Source organism: Pan troglodytes, chromosome 23, assembly GCF_028858775.2.
Source record: "Pan troglodytes isolate AG18354 chromosome 23, NHGRI_mPanTro3-v2.0_pri, whole genome shotgun sequence".
Taxonomy (NCBI): domain Eukaryota; kingdom Metazoa; phylum Chordata; class Mammalia; order Primates; family Hominidae; genus Pan; species Pan troglodytes.
Genome location: NC_086016.1, coordinates 31,205,021 through 31,222,598, shown reverse-complemented (window position 1 = coordinate 31,222,598; position 17,578 = coordinate 31,205,021). Strand labels below are relative to the sequence as shown.

Genomic DNA, 17,578 nt, shown 5'->3' with positions numbered 1-17,578 from the left:
TTGCCTTCTCTTCAACTTAGAAAGGATTCGGCTACAAGGTTGCGTGTGGAAGTTAAGCAAAATCCAAGCTTCATCCTGGTCCAGGGCCTCACCTCGGGAAGACCTGGCCTTGGCCTTGGCCTGGGTAGTGAGTGACCTGTCTAAGGTGTGGGCTGACCCAAAACACGGAGCTCGGCGTTGCACCCTCAGGAAGAGCACCCTAAACTCAGTTGGGGAGAAGTTTCCCATCGCTGCTTCCTTTTTTCTCTCCCCCTTCTGCGCCATCACCTGAGTCATAGGGAAGTTCAAAGCGGCCCAGCGGAGAGAGAGGGCACGTCCCGTCCGTCTGGGTACAAGGTCGTCCCAGGACCCTAACCTGCCTCTAGCAGGGCGAACAAGTCCATCCCGTTCCTCGCGAGGCAGAAGTTACAATGTCCGCCAAGCGGGTGCAGCCGAGGACTCAGGAAAAGGGGCTGAGCGCCGGCTCCTCCCGCCTCCGCTCTGCTCTGCGCGGGGAGGCGCCGGGTTCCACCGGTGTAGGCGGGAGGAGAGGACTGGGGGACGCGGGGGCGTCGCAGTGAGGCTCAGGGAGGGGACCTTGGCCCAGGGGAGGGATGTCGCTGGAGGTCTCGGAGAGGGGCATATAGCCTCTTGTAGCGGGGGAGTCGTCCCGGTGCAAGGTGCGTCGATGAAGGACTTGGGGCGGGATCCCAGGAGGTACTGGGGAGCAGGGGTCGTCCCGGCCCGGGAGGGGTCGCTGGGGACTTGGGGACGGGATCCCAGGAGGTACCGGGGAGCAGGAGGCGTCCTGGCCCGTGGGGAGTCGCTGGGGATTTTGGGACGGGATCCTAGGAGGTACCGGGGAGCAGAGGACGCCCCGGCCCGGGGGGAGTCCCTGGGGACTTGGGACGGGATCCCAGGAGGTACCGGGGAGAGGGGGCGTCCCGGCCTGGTTGGGGTCGCTGAGGGACTCGGGCAGCGGGTCCCAGATCCCGAGACAGAGAAGATGTCCCAGCCCGGGGGGCGTCGCAGAGGGTCTTGGAAGACTCAAGGCGGAGAGGGCCTCCTGGGCTGAGGGGCGTCGCTGAGGAGCACCGGGTCCTGCAGCCAGGGGACAGTACCGGGCCCGGGGGCGTCGATGACGGGCCTGGGGGTAGCCCGGGTCCCAGGAAGGGACCATCCTGGCCTGAGGGGCGTCGCCTAGGGGCCCGGGGAAGGGGCCCGGAAGGTCCTGAAGCGGGAGGGAGGGGGCTCTCAGGCCGGCCGGCCCTTGTCGCCCCTCGAGTGGGCTCCGCTCAGGGCGGGCGGCGGGGGGTCGCTCACACTCACCGGGTCCGGGGCCGAGGCCGGGGCTAGGCGCGGGCCGGGCCGCCAGCGTGAGCGCCGCGGCGGAGAGCAGGGCGAGGCGGGCGGCGGGCGGCGCCATGGGCCGTCAGTGCGGGGCCCCGGGGCGCGGCCCGGGGTAAAGGGGGCAGCGCGGGGAGCCGGGGGCGGCCATGGGAGCAGGACGCGGGACCCGAGTGTAGCCCCGCCCCGGCCGCCCGGCCGCCCCGCCCCGGCCCGCCCAGCTCAGCGCCGCCACCGCCCCTGCAGCCTGGGGCCCGCCCGGATCCGCGGAGAGGCCCGGGGGGCGGAGCCCGCTGCGCACGCACGCCCCGCCCCGGCCGCGCGCTGCTCCTGCCACTCACGCATCAGGCCCCGCCCATCTCTCGCCTCACCTGGGCCGGCCCCGCAGGGCCCTCTGTTTGTCCCATCCAAGGGTAGGATCAGCAGGTGAGGGGCGGGGCCTCGGCCCGGCCTCCAAGTCACCAAGCGGTTTGGCCGGGCTGAAATAGGCCGGGCTCCCAGTGACCCCTGCTCCACCCTCACTTAGGTCGTGACCCACGCGCGAGCTCAGCTACAGCGGTAATAATTACAACAGCAGTTTGCAAACTGTTTTCCCTTGCTTAGCTCATCGTAATGGTTAAAAAAAGAATGCTTTGGAGAGTTCACATCCCACTTGGTCACCTGTAAGACCTTGGACAGGTTTAAAGGAAAAATAGCTCTTACCTCAATTTCCTCATCTGTTAAATGGAGGTGATAATAGCTACTACTCCTCAGAGCGCTTGCACTAAATAAGAATGCCTACAGCCGAGTGCGGTGGCTAACAACTCCTGTGATCCCAGCACTTTGGGAGGCCGAGACGGAAGAATCGCTTGAGCCCAGGATTCTGAGACCAACCTGGGCAACACAGCGAGACCCCATCTCTACAAGAAAAAAATAAATAACTCAGTGGTCCCAGCTACTCAGGAGACTGAAGCAGGAGGATCGCTTGAGCCCTGGAGGTCGGGCTTGCAGTGAGCCTTCTTCGCACCACTGCACTCCAGCCTGGGTGACAGAGCAAGACCCTGTCTCAAAAAAAAAAAAAAAAAAAAAAAAAAAAACACGAAAGCATGGAAGCTTTTACGCACGCACAGCAGGAGTTCAGCAAATGTTGAATTTCTTTCTCCACCCCAAGTTTGCAGCCACATACTGACCCCTGGTTCCGTATCTTATCACATAGCCAGTTTCAACTAGGGCAACTTTCCTGATCTGTCTGAGGCTCAGCCGTTTGCAGAATAGGAATAATAAAAGGCCTTCAGAGGATTCGATGAGATAGAAGCAAGTAAAACGCCCAACGCAACGTCCAGAAATGGATGAGACAGTACTGCTTATCCTACAGCCTGGGATGTTAGGGATCAGAGAGCGCGCGGCTTGCTTAAACTTTCGGCCCCAGCGTGGTAGGCCCTTTGCCCGCCTCCCCCCGCCCCGACCCCGGCAAGGTCTTCCTCTGCCGCACCCGGGGTCGGTCGTGGGCCGTCCTCCTCCCCCGCCCTCCCCCCAGGCAGAGGGGATTTTCCTACAGCTCCCGCCTAAAGCGCAGCGGTGACGCCCGGCGGGGCAGGTCCAGGCGGCGCGCCGGGCGCTTTCAAGTCCCTGGTCCCGGGCTTGCAAGTGCAGACCTGCGCCCGGCGCGGCGGCGGGAACATCTACCCCAGTGTGCAGACTCGCCGCACCCAGAGCGCGGCTGGGCGGGACCGGCCCGCCTTGGGAACACTCGCCCCTGGGCCCCCTCAACCCCCGGGCGCCACCCCCTTATCCACTCCCAGAGCCCGCGTCCCCCCAAACTCCTTTCCCCACCCACGGCTGCTCGCAGGGCCGGGCCCCAAGGGCGCAGCTACCTCCCACGAGGCCTCTCGATCTCTGTCCCTCTCCACCCACACTACTCAGCGCTGTAGCAAGAAGAATCTTGTTCAGTTATTGTTTTCATGTGTCATTCCCGAGTTCAAGGATCCTCTGGGCTTCTTATTGGAACTTAGGGGCACCCACCATCCCCTTACCCAGCCAGCCTCGGTCCTGGGGACCGCCCCCCCACCTCCTGCCACCGGTGATCCCCACTTTTGTCCAGCTTTCCCCTTTTCCACAATTTTGGGCCCTTCCCACCTTCTCCACCGGACCTGAGAACCCTTATTCCGGGACTTCTGTGCCCTCCCAGACAGCAGTGCTTTTGAAGAGAATGAAATGAGAAGATGCAGGTGAAGCTCTCAGCCCAAAGCAAACACTCAATAAAGTCGAACTTTCCTTCGTTCAGCAAATATTCAGCGAGGAACATGCCAAGGGCTGAGGATACAGCTACCAAGACCAAACCTTCCTCTTGGAACTTACATTCTAGTCAACCTGAAAACACGCAAATTCCGGAGAACAAAAAGTACTGCAAAGACAAGAAAATTATGTTGACCACATGTTCTGTGGATTTTTTTTCTTTTTCTTTTTCTGGAGACAGGGCCTCCGTCTGTCGCCCACACTGGAGTGCAGTGGTGAGATCATGGCTCACTGCAGCCTCCAATTCCTGGGCTCCAGTGAGCCTCCCACTTCAGCCTCCTGGATAGCTGGGACTACAGAGGCATGCCACCACACCTGGCTAACCTTTGGACTACTTTAAGCAGGATGCCAGAGAAAGACTTCAGCAAAGCAGGACACAGGTCTCTCCAGTTCACAAGGTTCTTTCTGCATCTCATTCAGGTTTCAGAGGAGAAAATAGGAAGGGCACCCAGGAAGTTGGAAACAAAGTTTATTTGGCCAAGTCTGGGCAGCCATGCCTTGTGATAGTAGCTTTGGTCTGTCCTGCCTGCTGCGGGAAGGCACCCCTCCTGGGCTGGCAGCAGCCCCTCCTCCAATTGGCTCTCTCTGTCATGTACACTGCTTAGGACCAGCCATATAATTGGCATGACACAGTGAGAAATGAAAATGTATGTCCTTTGTCCAAACTTATTAAGAATTTCAAGACAGGCCAGGCGCTGTGGCTCACGCCTGTAATCCCAGCATTTAGGGAGGCCAAGGCAGGTGGATCACCTGAGTTCAGGAGTTTGAGACCAGCCTGGCCAACATGGTGACACCTCATCTCTACTAAAAATACAAAAAATTATCCGGGCTTGGCGGTAGGTGCCTGTAATCCCAGCTACTCAGGAGGCTGAGACAGGAGAATTGTTTGAACCTGGGAGGTGGAGGTTGCAGTGAGCCAAGATCGTGCCACTGCACTCCAGCCTGAGCGACAGAGCAAGACTCCATCTCAAAAAAAAAAAAAAAAAAAAAAGAATTTCAAGACAGTGACAGCAGAAGATGAAAAGATAAAGCATGTGTGGGGCCCTTCCAAGCAAGGGGGCCTATGTTGATATACAGGTTGCACACCCATGAAAATGGTCCTATTGTACAACAGGACTCAGAAATAGTGTGCAAGCTCCTCCTGGCACTGGCTGCAGTGAAAAACATCCCTCTAGCCTTCTCCACCCCCACCTTCTCTTTTCCAGCTGAAAGCCCAGCACAGGTGATGGAAACAGTGCACAAGAGGCTAAAAATACAGCCCAGCATGTCTAGGTCATGGCACTTAACAGCTCAAGGTCTTTTGTGGTCCTGGCTTCTGGCAGAGAGCAACCCGGGATACTCATTTCAGTGCTTTACATGCCTGGGGTGTTTAGCAGCTTTATTTCATGGAAAGAGTGAGGACACTGAATGCAGCTCCTGGGCCTCCAGAAAGATGTTGGTGTCCATTTGTCTGTTTGCACTGTGCAAGTAAGGCCCCTTTCTTCCTCCGAGGGCAGCAGGATTGGCCAAGAAGCCAGGAGACCTGCAATGTTGGAGTTTGGGTCATTCAACTGTCTTTGAAACTCCAGTTGGGATGATTTCTGCTCAAAGGGCACTCATTTTATGGAAAGAGCCCTGGAGGAGGGGGCCTGATTATAACGACAGCAATAGCAAACGTTTACTGCAGACTTGACTAAGGCTATGCAGGGTGTCTGCAGTTGCATTTCACAAAATCCGCCCAGTAGCCTTATGAGGGAGGCATTCTTACCAGCCCCACACCCACCCCAGAACAAAGAGAGATGAAATGACTTGCCCAAAGGTGACATCGTGTTAGAGCTGGGCTTTGAACCCAGGCAGTGGAACCCTAGTCTTACCCTCACAAGTACCAGGCTGGGCCAGGCGTGGTGGCTCACACCTGTAATCCCAGCACTTTGGGAGGCCGAGGCAAGAGGATCACAAGGTCAGGAGTTCAAGACCAGCCTGACCAACATAGTGAAACCCCATCTCTACAAAAATACAAAAACTAGCCGGGTGTAGTGGCGGGCGCCTGTAGTCTCAGGTACTTGGGAGATGGAGGCAGGAGAATGGCTTGAACCCAGGAGACAGAGGTTGCAGTGAGCCGAGATCGTGTCACTGCCCTCCAGCCTGGGAGACAGACCAAGACTCCGTCTCAAAAAAAAAAAAAAAAAAAAAAGTACCAGGTTGAGCCACCTCCTTGTCTTTTTTCTTTTAAAGACAGGGTCTTGCCGGGCACAGTGGCTTACGCCTGTAATCCCAGCACTTTGGGAGGCCGAGGTGGGCAGATCATGAGGTCAGGAGATCAAGACTATCCTGGCTAACATGGTGAAACCCCGTCTCTACTAAAAATACAAAAAATTAGCTGGGCATGGTGGCAGGTGCCTGTAGTCCCAGCTACTCAGGAGGCTAAGGCAGGAGAACGGTGTGAACCCGAGAGGCAGAGGTTGCAGTGAGCCAAGATCACACTACTGCACTCCAGCCCAGGCAACAGAGCAAGACTCCGTCTCAAAAAAAAAAAAAAGAAATTTAAAGACAGGGTCTTGAGCCCGGGCAGGATGGCTCGTGCCTGTAATCTCAGCACTTTGGGAGGCTGAAGCAGGTGGATCACTTGAGGTTAGGAGTTTGAGACCAGCCTGGCCAACATGGTGAAACCCCATCTGTAAAAAATAAGTAAATAAATAAAAATTAGCCAGGTGTGGGGGCATGCGCCTATAATGTCAGCTACTTGGGAGGCTGAGGCAGGAGAATCACTTGAACCCGGGAGACAGAAGTTGTAGTGAGCAGAGATAGTGCCACTGTCCTCCAACCCAGGCAAGAGTGAGACTCTGTCTCAAAAAAAAAAAAAAAAAAAAAAAAGACGGGGTTTGATATGTTGCCCAGATTGGATTGTAGTGACTATTCACAATCATGGCACACTACAGCCTCGAATTCCTGGGCTCCAGCAATCCTCTCACCTCAGACTCAGTAGCTGGGGCTACAGATGCTTGCTACTGTACCTGATGCCTCCTTATTCTGTCATTAGGCCAGGTATGGTGGTTCACATTTGTAATCCCAGTACCTCGGGAAGCTGAGGTGGGAGGATCTCTTGAACCCAGTACTTTGAGGTTACAGTGAACGAGGATAGAGCCACTGCAACCCAGCCTGGGCAACAAGAAAGCCAGACCCTGTCTCTAAAATTAATAATAATAGCCTGGGCACGGTGGCTCATGCTTGTAATCTCAGTACCTTGGGAGTCCGATGCTGGCAGATCATCTGAGGTCAGGAGTTCGAGTCCAGCCTGGCCAATATGGCAAAACCCCAGTTCTGCTAAAAATACAAAAATTAGCCAGGCGTGGTGGCTCATGCCTGTAATCCCAGCTACTTGGGAAGCTAACGCAGGGTTCAGCTACTTGAACCCTGGTGGTGGAAGTTGCAGTGAGCCAAGGTCATGTCACTGCACTCTAGCCTGGGAGAGAAAGTGACAGTCTGTGTCAAAAAAGAAAGAAAAGAAAAGAAAAAAGAAAATTAATAATAATAATTAATAAAAAATAAAATAATAGGTTTCTGTCACCAAATGCTTACTGAGTGGTCCAGAGCTGGGACTGGAATGAGGCAAGTGAAGTATGTGCCTCAGGCACAGAGTTTAAGAGGATTTTTAGAAAACACAATAAAAAATCCAGTAATCAAGATAAATATTATTTAATAGATATTTTATACATCTAATAAATATATTTAGTAAATAGTATTTAATGCAATATTTTAAAATAATTTTTTAACATCTAAATGAATGCAAAAAAATCCATTATGAACAGACTGTCCCAACTTTAAATGAAGATAGGATCTGTATTCCCGATTTTCCTTCAGCCTCGGGCTTGAGGCTGCACTGTATCATTACTGAGTCTCCCAGGATTCTGGCTCAGACAACTAGTGATGGGAAATTCAAGAAAGGCAGTCATTTGCTTGTTCTGATGGGGGTGAAGGAAGAGAAAGACTCTGGTCTTGAACATAATGAGTTAGAGTTGTCTGTGGGGCATCCAGGTGGGCATCTCTGAAGACTCACAGTAGGGTTTGGGTTAGCATTGAGGAGGCGTTGCCTGGGCGCGGTGGCTCCCGCCTGTAATCCCAGCACTTTGGGAGGCCGAGGCAGGTGGATCACCTGAGGTCAGGAGTCCAAGACCAGCCTGGCTGACATGGTGAAACCCTGTCTCTACTAAAAATACAAAAATTAGCTGGGCATGGTGGTGAGTGCTTGTAATCCCAGTTACTCGGTAGGCTGAGGCAGGAGAATTGCTTGAACCCAGGAGGCGGAGGTTGCAGTGAGCCAAGATCGTGCCACTGCACTCCACCCTTGGCAGCAGAGCGAGACTGCATCTCAAAAAAAAAAAAAGAAAAGAAAAGAAAGAAAGAAAGAAAGAAAGGAGGAAGTGTGGGACATCTGCGGGAGTCAGGTGAGAACTGGTGGGAAGGCACACAGGACACCATTATTTTGCATACTTGGCCCATGATTGGTGCATATTTGGCACATGTGGTCCAAATCATTGGTCCTCCGAGTTTGCATCACAGTTCAGGAATCTTTTCCAATTCTTTCCCATCCAAAGTGTTTCTCTTTTGCATCATGAACCTCTGATATGTTCCCACATGGGTATGGAAGTTTACTGCTTGGGTGTTAAAACAAAAACATCTGAGGAAATTAAAAGCAACTAAATTCCACTAGAATTGCATGGGTGGGGCAGGGCCATAAAGGTGGAAGACAAGAATTAATAGAAATTGACTCAATTTCTTCTTTATTAGCTGACCCACCAGAAGGAGAATAAGAGCTAAGAGAAGCTAAAAAGAAGAAAGGTCGTAGTAAAGGAAAGACAAAAAAAAAAGGAAGAAGGAAGATTATAGGAGCTAAAAATACTGTGAGGAAAGTTTGGCTAAACATCAAAGAAGGACAGATGTGTTTGCAAATAGAAGCGGTGGTTTAGATATGTCAGGAAGCACAGCTCCAAATGATGGGTGGAAAATAAAGGTTAGTGAGACTGAGCTCAGCAGAATAAAAAAGCTTCATGGGAGAATCAAACTAAGGAAGAGGTCTTTCAGCAACATGTAAGCCCTACTGCTTCAACCCCGAGCTCCCCGGATCAGGTGCTGGCACCCATGATGGAAACTCTTGCCATGGTTTTAGTACCCTGGACCAAGTAGTCATTCTATCCTGACTTTAAAATTCTAAACAGCCTTTGATGGGACAATCTCTGCTAAAGACTAACCACTTCCTTATCTTATCTTCAGCTACCTGCTTCCCTTTCCGTTTAACAAAGCATAGAATATTCTGAACAACTCCCATAACCAGGGGATGTAGCTCCTCTACATTCAACACTTCTGTGAGGTCAATCGATCTGACAAATATATAATGAAGATGGATCATGAAAGTCTGATACCCAAGTCAGATCAGAAACTTTCCCTACTTCCAAGAGGCTCATTGCTTGGCCTCATACACTAGATTTTTTTTTCTTTGTTCTTTTTCTTTTTTGTAGAGATGGGGTCTTGCTTTGTTGCCCAAGCTCATCTTGAACTCCTGGATTCAAGTGATCCTTCTGCCTCAGCCTCCCAAAGTGCTGGGATTATAGGTGCAAGCCACCACACCGGCCATAAACCAGATTGATGTACATGAATGACCTGAGACAAAGATCATATCAAATGTTGCATTACATCACTTAGACCATGAGCAACAGGAGCTCAAGAAAGGGTCAGATGAGTAAATGGACCATAATATTAATAACATTCACATGGTCAGGCGCAGTGGCTTACGTCTGAAATCCCAGCACTTTGGGAGGTGAAGGCTGGTAGATCACGAGGTCAGGAGTTCGAGACCAGCCTGGCCAACATGGTGAAACCCCCATCTCTGCTAAAAATACAAAAATTAGCCGGGCGTGGTGGTGCACACCTGTAATCCCAGCTACTCGGGAGGCTGAGGCAGGAGAATTGCTTGAACCCAGGAGGCGGAGGTTGCAGTGAGCTGAGAATGTGCCATTGCACTCCAGCCTGGGTGACAGATTGGGACTCCATCTCAAAAAAATAAATAAGTAAAAAATAACTTTCACATGGGTTAGGTGTGTTGGTTCACAGCTGTAGTCCCAGCACTTCGGGAGGCCAAGGAGGATCACTTGAGACCAGGAGTTCCAGACTAAGCTGAGCAACACAGGGAGACCTCATCTCTACAATTAAAAAAAAAAAAAAAAAAAAAAAAAAAATCGCTGGGCAAAAACAAGCCTGTGACCCCAGCTACTTGGGAGGCCAAAGTGGGAGGATTGCTTGAGCCCAGGAGGTCGAGGCTCCCATGAGCCATGATCCCACCACTGCACTCCAGCCTGGGTGACAGACTGAGACCCTGTCTCGAAACAAAAACAAAAACACAAAAAAGCAAATATTCATTGAGTGCTTACTATACACCAGGAGCCATGCCAAGTATTTCAGATGCATTGTCCCACTTCATACTCACAATAACCCTTAGGTAGGCAGTATGACTAGGCCCATTTCACAGCTGAGGAAATTAAGGTTCAGGGGTATGAATTCACTTGCCTAATGAAAGATGGATCTGGGATGCCAACACAGGCAGATTCCCTCCTGAGCCTAGAGAAAGTCTCATGACAAGGACAGGACTAGAACTGGGCCCGGGTATGGTAGATGGATGGGCTGACCAACAGAGAGGCCAGGCATCACGGTGATAACTGTGAGTGTTTAAGAACAGGGGCAGTAGGGCTGGGTGTGGTGATTCACACCTGTATTCCTAGCACTTTGGGAGGCCAAGGCAGGTGGATCACCTGAGGTCAAGAGTTTGAGACTAGCCTGGCCAACATGGTGAAACCCCATCTCTACTAAAAATACAAAAATTAGCCCGGCATGATAGTGCGTGCCTATAATCCCAGCTACTTGGGAGGCTGAGGCAGGAGAATCCCTTGAACCTGGGAGGTGGAGGTTGCAGTGAGCCAAGATCGTGCCACTGCACTCCAGCCTGGGTGACAAGAGTGAAACTCTGTCTCAAAAACAAAAACAAAAACAAGGGCAGTATAGACTTTGGTTGGGTTCAGCCTTTGTTGGTTACTTGAGGCATGATACTTGAGCAACTTGTGCCTCAGTTTCTTTATCTGTGAAACAGGGAACAGTGCTCAAACTCATAGGACGGTTGGTAGCATTTCATGACATGATGCTAGTAAAGTGGCTAGAACAGTGCCTGGCCTTCAGGAAGCATTCAATAAATATTAGTTTTATTGACATAGGAGAAATAGCTTAGAACAAAGTACCCTGGGTTAGTTCTAAGGAAGGCTGAGGGTTACCTGTTGTGGCATAGTCAATTGAAGTGAGTTACAATGAAGGCAGAGAAGGCAGAATTTGATAGAACTTGAAGAGTATGTATCAAGTGCTGCCCATGTGAACAGCTCTCTGCTGGAAGAAGGAGATTGAGGCTGAGCACAGGCTCACGCCTGTAATCCCAGCACTTTGGGAGGCCAAGGTGGGTGGATCACTTGAGGCCAGGAGTTTGAGACCAGCTGGGCCAACATGGTGAAAACTCATCTCTACTAAAAATACAAAAATTAGCTGGGCTTGGTGGTCCGCGCCTGTAATCCCAGCGTCTTGGGTGGCTGATGCACGAGAATTGCTTGAACCCCAGGAAGCGGAGGTTGCAGTGAGCCAAGATCGCACCACTGCACTCCAGCCTGGGGGACAGAGTGAGTAAAAAACCAAGCAGAGTCATTGAGTAAAAGACCTAGCAGAGTAAATCTAACAGATGAGTGTGTGGAAAGATGAGATGCAGGAAAGCCAAACTCAAGATGGAGAAGGAGAAAAGAGAAACAGATGACCTACTCCTATTATGCCTTTTTTTGCTTGACATTTCCCTCCTGTCCCTGCTTTGCAGAGTAAAGACAGATGGTAATTTCCAGGTAGCCCAGGAGCCCGGTGCCATTTTTCCAAGATTGACCAGCTTTGGAAAGACTCTTGCCTGCCCAGTCTCCAGACATTCGCAAACTCTTCCCAAAGACAAACCCTTTCCAAAGCCCTGCTCTAAAACCGACCCAGCTCTTAGGAGGTGAGGCCAGGGCTCGCCACTGAAAGGGAGCAATTGTCCTCTCAAGTGTCTGTGGGTCCAGCTGCCATAGGCCTGGAGGTGGTTCCACCACAGCCTGTGGTGCGGTCCGCCTGCAGGCTCTGATTCACTCCAGGGACAACACTTAAAAACTCAAGCAGGCAACACATGCGATTCCAGGAGCCCCTGCCAGATTCATACTCTGTTTTTCCATCATTTCACTGGCCTCCCCCTCAGGAGGGAGGCTCCTGAGGCATTTTACAAATGAAAGAATCAAACCCACCAACAGGACGAGCACCTGATAAGCAGTGAGGCATTGCCCAAGAGTTCCCAGGAAGAGGCGGCTTTGTTCTCCTTTCAAGCCCTTGACACTGCTAACAGCTCTAATTACTGCATTTGCCATGGGATGTAAAATAAAACCACATTCCAGAAACCATGTAGTCTTCCCGGGAGAGACATGCAGGGAAAGGTGCCCAGGGCTGCAGGAACGTGTTCTTTCATTCCTGGTCCCTAACCTTGGCAGCTGTTCTGAGAACTTAACAGTGCCTCCTTTATGTACATGAAGGAGGGCACTTTTGCACATGTAGGGATGCATCTCACTACCCATATCCCCAAATCTGGTCTGCATATTTGACTACATTTCCTGCAAAACATACTTCTCAAGAACATGAAGATCTTCAAAATTCATCCAAGCCATTCTGGGGGAAATGAGGACTTCAGAAGTTTCTGAGGCTAGAAGCAAAACCGTATAGAACTTCTTCCCACATAATTTAACTATAAAATCTGATGATATAACGCCCACCCACACCCACATCACAAACCAAAGTGACATCACAAATACTAGAGATAATGGCTCAAAGCTGCCTGCATTGAGCCCAAATCTAAACAAACAGCAATTTGCCCATATGTGACTAAGGCAGAGAAAGACAGGTGACTAGAAATATTAAAACAAAAACAAAAAAAAGAGAGAGAGAGAGAAAGGAAAGAGAAAATACATATTTCTTCCCCTTACTAAGCTAGCGAAAATAAAATTTAAGGCAACTGAAATATGGTAAGGTGATTTTATTTCTATAGATGACATTTCTTAGAAAGCCAGATCTCTTTAAATATGTGATTCTAATCTATCCAAATTGTTCTGTTGCTCTTAGTTGGTCCCAGGAAATGGAGGCCGGCAGCATTAATGTTTTCGTGTTGCTTTTATGGTCCCCAGAGTATATTGATTTCCCTGTGAATGAGCTCTTCTTGGCGCATGGCAGTTGGTTAGAAAGTGTATTCAGCCGAACATGGTGGCTCATGCTTGTAATCCCAGCACTTTGGGAGGCTGAGACGGGCGGATCATCTGAGGTTGGGAGTTCGAGACCAGCCTGACCAACATGGAGAAACCCTGTCTCTACTAAAAATACAACATCAGCTGGGTGCAGTGGTGCATGCCTGTAATCTCAACTACTTCGGAGGCTGAGGCAGGAGAATCCCTTGAGCCCGGGAGGCGGAGGTTGCGGTGAGCCAAGATCACGCCATTGCACTCCAGCCTGGGCAACAAGAGCTAAACTCCGTCCCCCCCACACACAAAAAAAGAAAGTGTAAAGCGTATTCAGGGCTTGGCAGAACTTACCGACTGTCATGTCTGTGTTGCAGCATGGTTGAGTGTCTACAGCTCATATGGAAGTCTTGAGTGACCCTGCCTTCCATATCTTTCCAGCAGGCAGGAATTGTCTTCAATTCCTTGTGAACCCTCCCTGACCCCCGACTTCCTGCCCTGGCATGCTATGTTCTTTGAGAGCCTGAATATTACTGTAACCTTGTGGAGTGACTATCTCCTCCCTACTTGGTATAAAAGGCTTTGGTGAACAGGAGAGGACATATAGTAAATTTCTAAGAACTGGGTGGAAGGAATGGCCTATAAAAAGATGTTAATATTTTGCCTTCAAAGTAGACCTTTTATTCTCTGCTGAAGAACGGTCCTTTTAAAATTCATTTCTCCCTCCTTATAATTCTAGCACCCAATCAATGTGAGACGAGACCCCAGCATCCCTATCTATGGACTCCGACAGTCCATCTTATTAAATACCAGGCTTCAGGACTGCTATGTGGACTCACCGGCTCTCACCAACATCTGGATGGCCAGAACATGTGCAAAGCAGAACATTAATGCCCCAGCACCGGCTACCACTTCCTCTTGGGAAGTTGTAAGGAACCCATTAATTGCCAGTTCCTTCTCCCTGGTTAAGCTTGTACTCAGGCGGCAACTGAAGAATAAGTGCTGCCCACCACCATGCAAGTTTGGAGAAGGAAAACTCTCGAAGAGATTAAAGCACAAGGACGATTCAGTGATGAAAGCCACCCAGCAGGCCAGGAAAAGAAACTTCATCAGTTCCAAGAGCAAGCAGCCAGCAGGGCATAGGAGGCCTGCAGGAGGCATCAGAGAGGTAGACGAGGACCAGTGGTGGGGAAAATGTGACGGGCGAGGGGAGGGAAAAGGTAAAGCCAGAGAACACTTAACGGTTGAGATTATATGGCGTGCGGCTACCGCCTGTAATCTCAGCACTTTGGGAGGCCAAGCAGCGAGGATCACTTGAGCTCAGAGAGTTCAAGACCAGCCTGGGCAACATAGAGAGACCGCATCTCTACTAAAAAAAAAAAAAAAGCCAGGCATGATGCACACGCCTGTGATCCCAGCTACTTGGGAGGCTAAGGAGGGAGGATTACTTGAACCCAGGAGGTTGAGGCTGCAGTGAGCCATGATTGCACTACTGCATTCCTGATTGGGCAACAGAGCAAGACCCTGTCTCAAAAAAAAAAAAAAAAAAGAAAAGAAAAGAAAAGAAAAAAAGATCTATACCAAGTGAAGGAAATCCTAAAGTTGAAGACAGAATGTGGGGAGGAGGTGTAGCATGACAGAGTGGAAGAATGCCCCAGATTTTGGGGTCATGCTATTTATCATTTACACTATGCTTAGTTCTAGAGAAGGATGAGGTGGCTTTCATAAGCACAGACTTGACATGAAGGAAAAATAAGGGTGAGAAGGAAGGCTAGGATATGGGTAGTGCATGCTTGTGCACACACACACACACACACAACCAGTGGTCAGCTATGGATCGGGATTGTGAGCGTCCACATGGAGAACTTGGCCTACGAAGGCCTGATTGGAATCCAGGTCTGTTACCCCATGGTGGCCAGCAGAGCTCAGTGTACCCTGGAGCTAGGCCATCAGGGTTCAAATCCCAACTCGGACTGTAATTGAGGACGACCTCGGGCTTAATTTCTTTGTGCCTTGATATTATCATATTAAATGGGGGATAACGGCCCTTCCCTCATAGGGCTTCATGAATGTTAAATAATACATGCAAAAGGCTTTTGAACAGAGCCTGGCAGAGGGTAAATAATTAGGATCTTGCGTGGCATTCAATAGTTGACAGCTGTTATTAACCTTCTAGCTGTGTGGCCTTGGGCAAACCAATTCCAATTTCTTTGCCTATAAAGTTGTCTCCTGCTGACCTCACAGGGTTATGGGGAACACATGCAGTGGTATGTACATAAAGGAATTCAGTAAACTAGAACATGCTAGACAAATGTTGGTTGTTGCTGTAACCAAGACTCTGGGACACAAATCCCAGATAATTATTCTGAGCTCCCCTTTCAAGTTTTAGCTTTGACTTCTCTGCTTTCTTCCTGGCTAGAGTAAAGAAAGTTCAAAGGAGAAAAAACTAACAGTCTGCCAAGATCTTGAGGACAGATATGCTGAACATGTGGCTGCCACCCAAGCGCTACCCCAGGACAGTGGGACAGCAGCCTGGAAGGGCCGAGTGTTGCTTCCTGAAACCCAAAAGAGACAGCAGTTGTCGGAGGACACGCTAACCATCCATGGTCTCCCCACAGAGGGTTACCAGGCTCTGTACCACGCTGTGGTGGAGCCAATGCTGTGGAATCCTTCAGGGACCCCCAAGAGGTACAGCCTGGAGCTGGGCAAGGCCATTAAACAAAAGCTCTGGGAGGCTCTTTGCAGTCAGGGTGCCATCTCTGAAGGTGCTCAGAGGGACCGGTTCCCTGGCAGGAAGCAGCCAGGTGTCCACGAGGAGCCTGTACTCAAGAAATGGCCCAAGTTAAAGAGCAAAAAATAGGAACAAGAACTCATGGGATTAGAGTATTCTCTGCTAGAGATCTGAAAAATAAACAAAACTTTGCACCTTCCGTGTCATCGCAGAGTGCTTTACAAATTAGCGACTCCCTCTCAGGGGAAACAAAGAGGTACCAGATTCACTGAAGACCAAGGGTCCCTCTCCACTCATGATTAGGTAATTTTGAAGGGTAGATGCTTGGAATATTTTTCCTCCAAGGCCTTGAGAGTCTCTTAGTCTTCCAGGTAGGAAAAGGCCTGACAGATAAAGCAGATGTTTTATATTCAGGCTATGGTTCCCTATTTCCTTCCTTCTTTCCCTTCCTTTTCTTTCTTTTGAGACAGCTCTGTCGCCCAGGCTGGAGTGCAGTGGCATGATCATAGCTCACTGCAGTCTCGACTTCCTGGGCTCAAGCAATCCTCCTGCCTCAGCCTCCTGAGTAGCTAAGACTACATTTGGACCCCAACACGTATAGCTTTTTTTTTTCTCGGTAGAGATGGGGTCTCACTATGTTGCTGAGGCTGGTCTCCAACTCCTGCCTCAGGAGATCCTCCTGACTCAACCTCCTGAATAGCTGGGATTATAGGTATGAGCTTCGACGCCTGGCCATATGGTTCCTTATTTTTATAAAGTGGATGGCCGGGCGCGGTGGCTCATGCCTGTAATCCCAGCACTTTGGGAGGCCAAGGTGGGCAGATCACGAGGTCAGGAGATCGAGACCATCCTGGCTAACACGGTGAAACCCCGTCTCTACTAAAAATACAAAAAAAAAAAAAAAAAAAAAAAAAAAAAAATTAGCCGGGCGTGGTAAGGAGCACCTGTAGTCCCAGCTACTCAGGAGGCTGAGGCAGGAGAATGGCTTGAACCTGGGAGGCGGAGTTTGCAGTGAGCCGAGATTGCGCCGCTGCACTCCAGCCTGGGTGACAGAGTGAGACTCTGTCTCAAAAATAAATAAATAAATAAATAAATAAATAAATAAATAAATAAAAAATAAAAAGTGGACCCCAGGCTCAATCACTATCACTTTCCCTAGCTCCTTCTACATAGGGCTGAGCAGAAAGCCTACCATTCTCATAAGGATGTAAACCCACATACCTTATAACAGATGCTCTCCTGTGACACTGCCTAAACCCCCAATAACCTGGACTCTATATTAACAGGAGAGAAAGTTATATGAATGCTTCCATGGACGAGTAGAAGTTAAAAGTACTGCCCCATGCAAACCTCCCCTTGTTGAATCTGTAGACTTTTACTGAACAGACCAATGACAACATATAACACATACTTGATAAAATTGTATTTTTTTTTTTACAGTCATTTGTACAATTTGTTACAAAACCATAGAAGACTACAACTTGTTTTAAATCATTTTTGGTCTGCAAATATGTAAAATCTGTGTGCAATTATCATGTATTTACAGGGTCTTGTGTTAGTCATTTTCAATGATTATTCCAACAATGTCACACTCTCAACATAAGACATGGCTTAAGATAAATATATTAGTAAATAAATATTCTGAGAACATATTTCCATAAATGAAATGTGCTGCTATACATATACAGAATATACATAAGTTGTCTTCTAGCTTTTAAAACATTTTTTTAAAATGGTAATGTTGGAAAAAGAGCCCTTAGACCATTTTATTACAAAATCTTTACAGCAAGGTCTTTACAAAATCTCTTTTAAGTGCTATGGGAAAAATTAAAAAATTTTAAAATAGTGCCTCGTTAGACCAACACAATAGAAAGAGTTTACACAAAGAGTAGAAAAAGGCAGTTCTGTTTAAAGAATAATAGTCTCGACTAGTAATTATTTTTTA

At 49.5% G+C, this 17,578-nt stretch overlaps 2 protein-coding genes across 6 annotated transcripts in view; one reads left to right on the top strand and one right to left on the bottom strand.

The window, feature by feature from the left end:
- KREMEN1 (kringle containing transmembrane protein 1) overlaps positions 1-1,531 on the bottom strand; it is a 93,756-nt gene extending 92,225 nt beyond the window's left edge. The window contains exon 1 of one of the 4 annotated variants that reach the window (XM_016938895.4): positions 1,309-1,531. In XM_016938895.4, coding sequence (XP_016794384.1) covers positions 1,309-1,405 — 97 coding nt within the window. In that variant the 5' untranslated portion in view covers positions 1,406-1,531. The remainder of the gene's footprint in view (positions 1-1,308) is intronic. The other 3 variants (XM_016938896.4, XM_024352890.3, XM_024352891.3) reach the window with 3 other exon arrangements.
- C22H22orf31 (chromosome 22 C22orf31 homolog) lies at positions 573-15,857 on the top strand. 2 transcript variants are annotated; one of them, XM_009438090.5, is made up of 3 exons: positions 573-659; positions 13,642-14,070; positions 15,322-15,857. In XM_009438090.5, the coding sequence occupies exons 2-3, from the start codon at positions 13,762-13,764 to the stop codon at positions 15,760-15,762; spliced, it is 750 nt and encodes a 249-aa protein (XP_009436365.2). In that variant the 5' UTR covers positions 573-659; positions 13,642-13,761; the 3' UTR covers positions 15,763-15,857. The 2 variants fall into 2 exon arrangements, with proteins under 2 accessions (XP_009436365.2, XP_054531631.1); XM_054675656.2 differs by lacking the exon at positions 573-659 and adding an exon at positions 12,550-12,695.
- Positions 15,858-17,578: the final 1,721 nt, after the last annotated feature.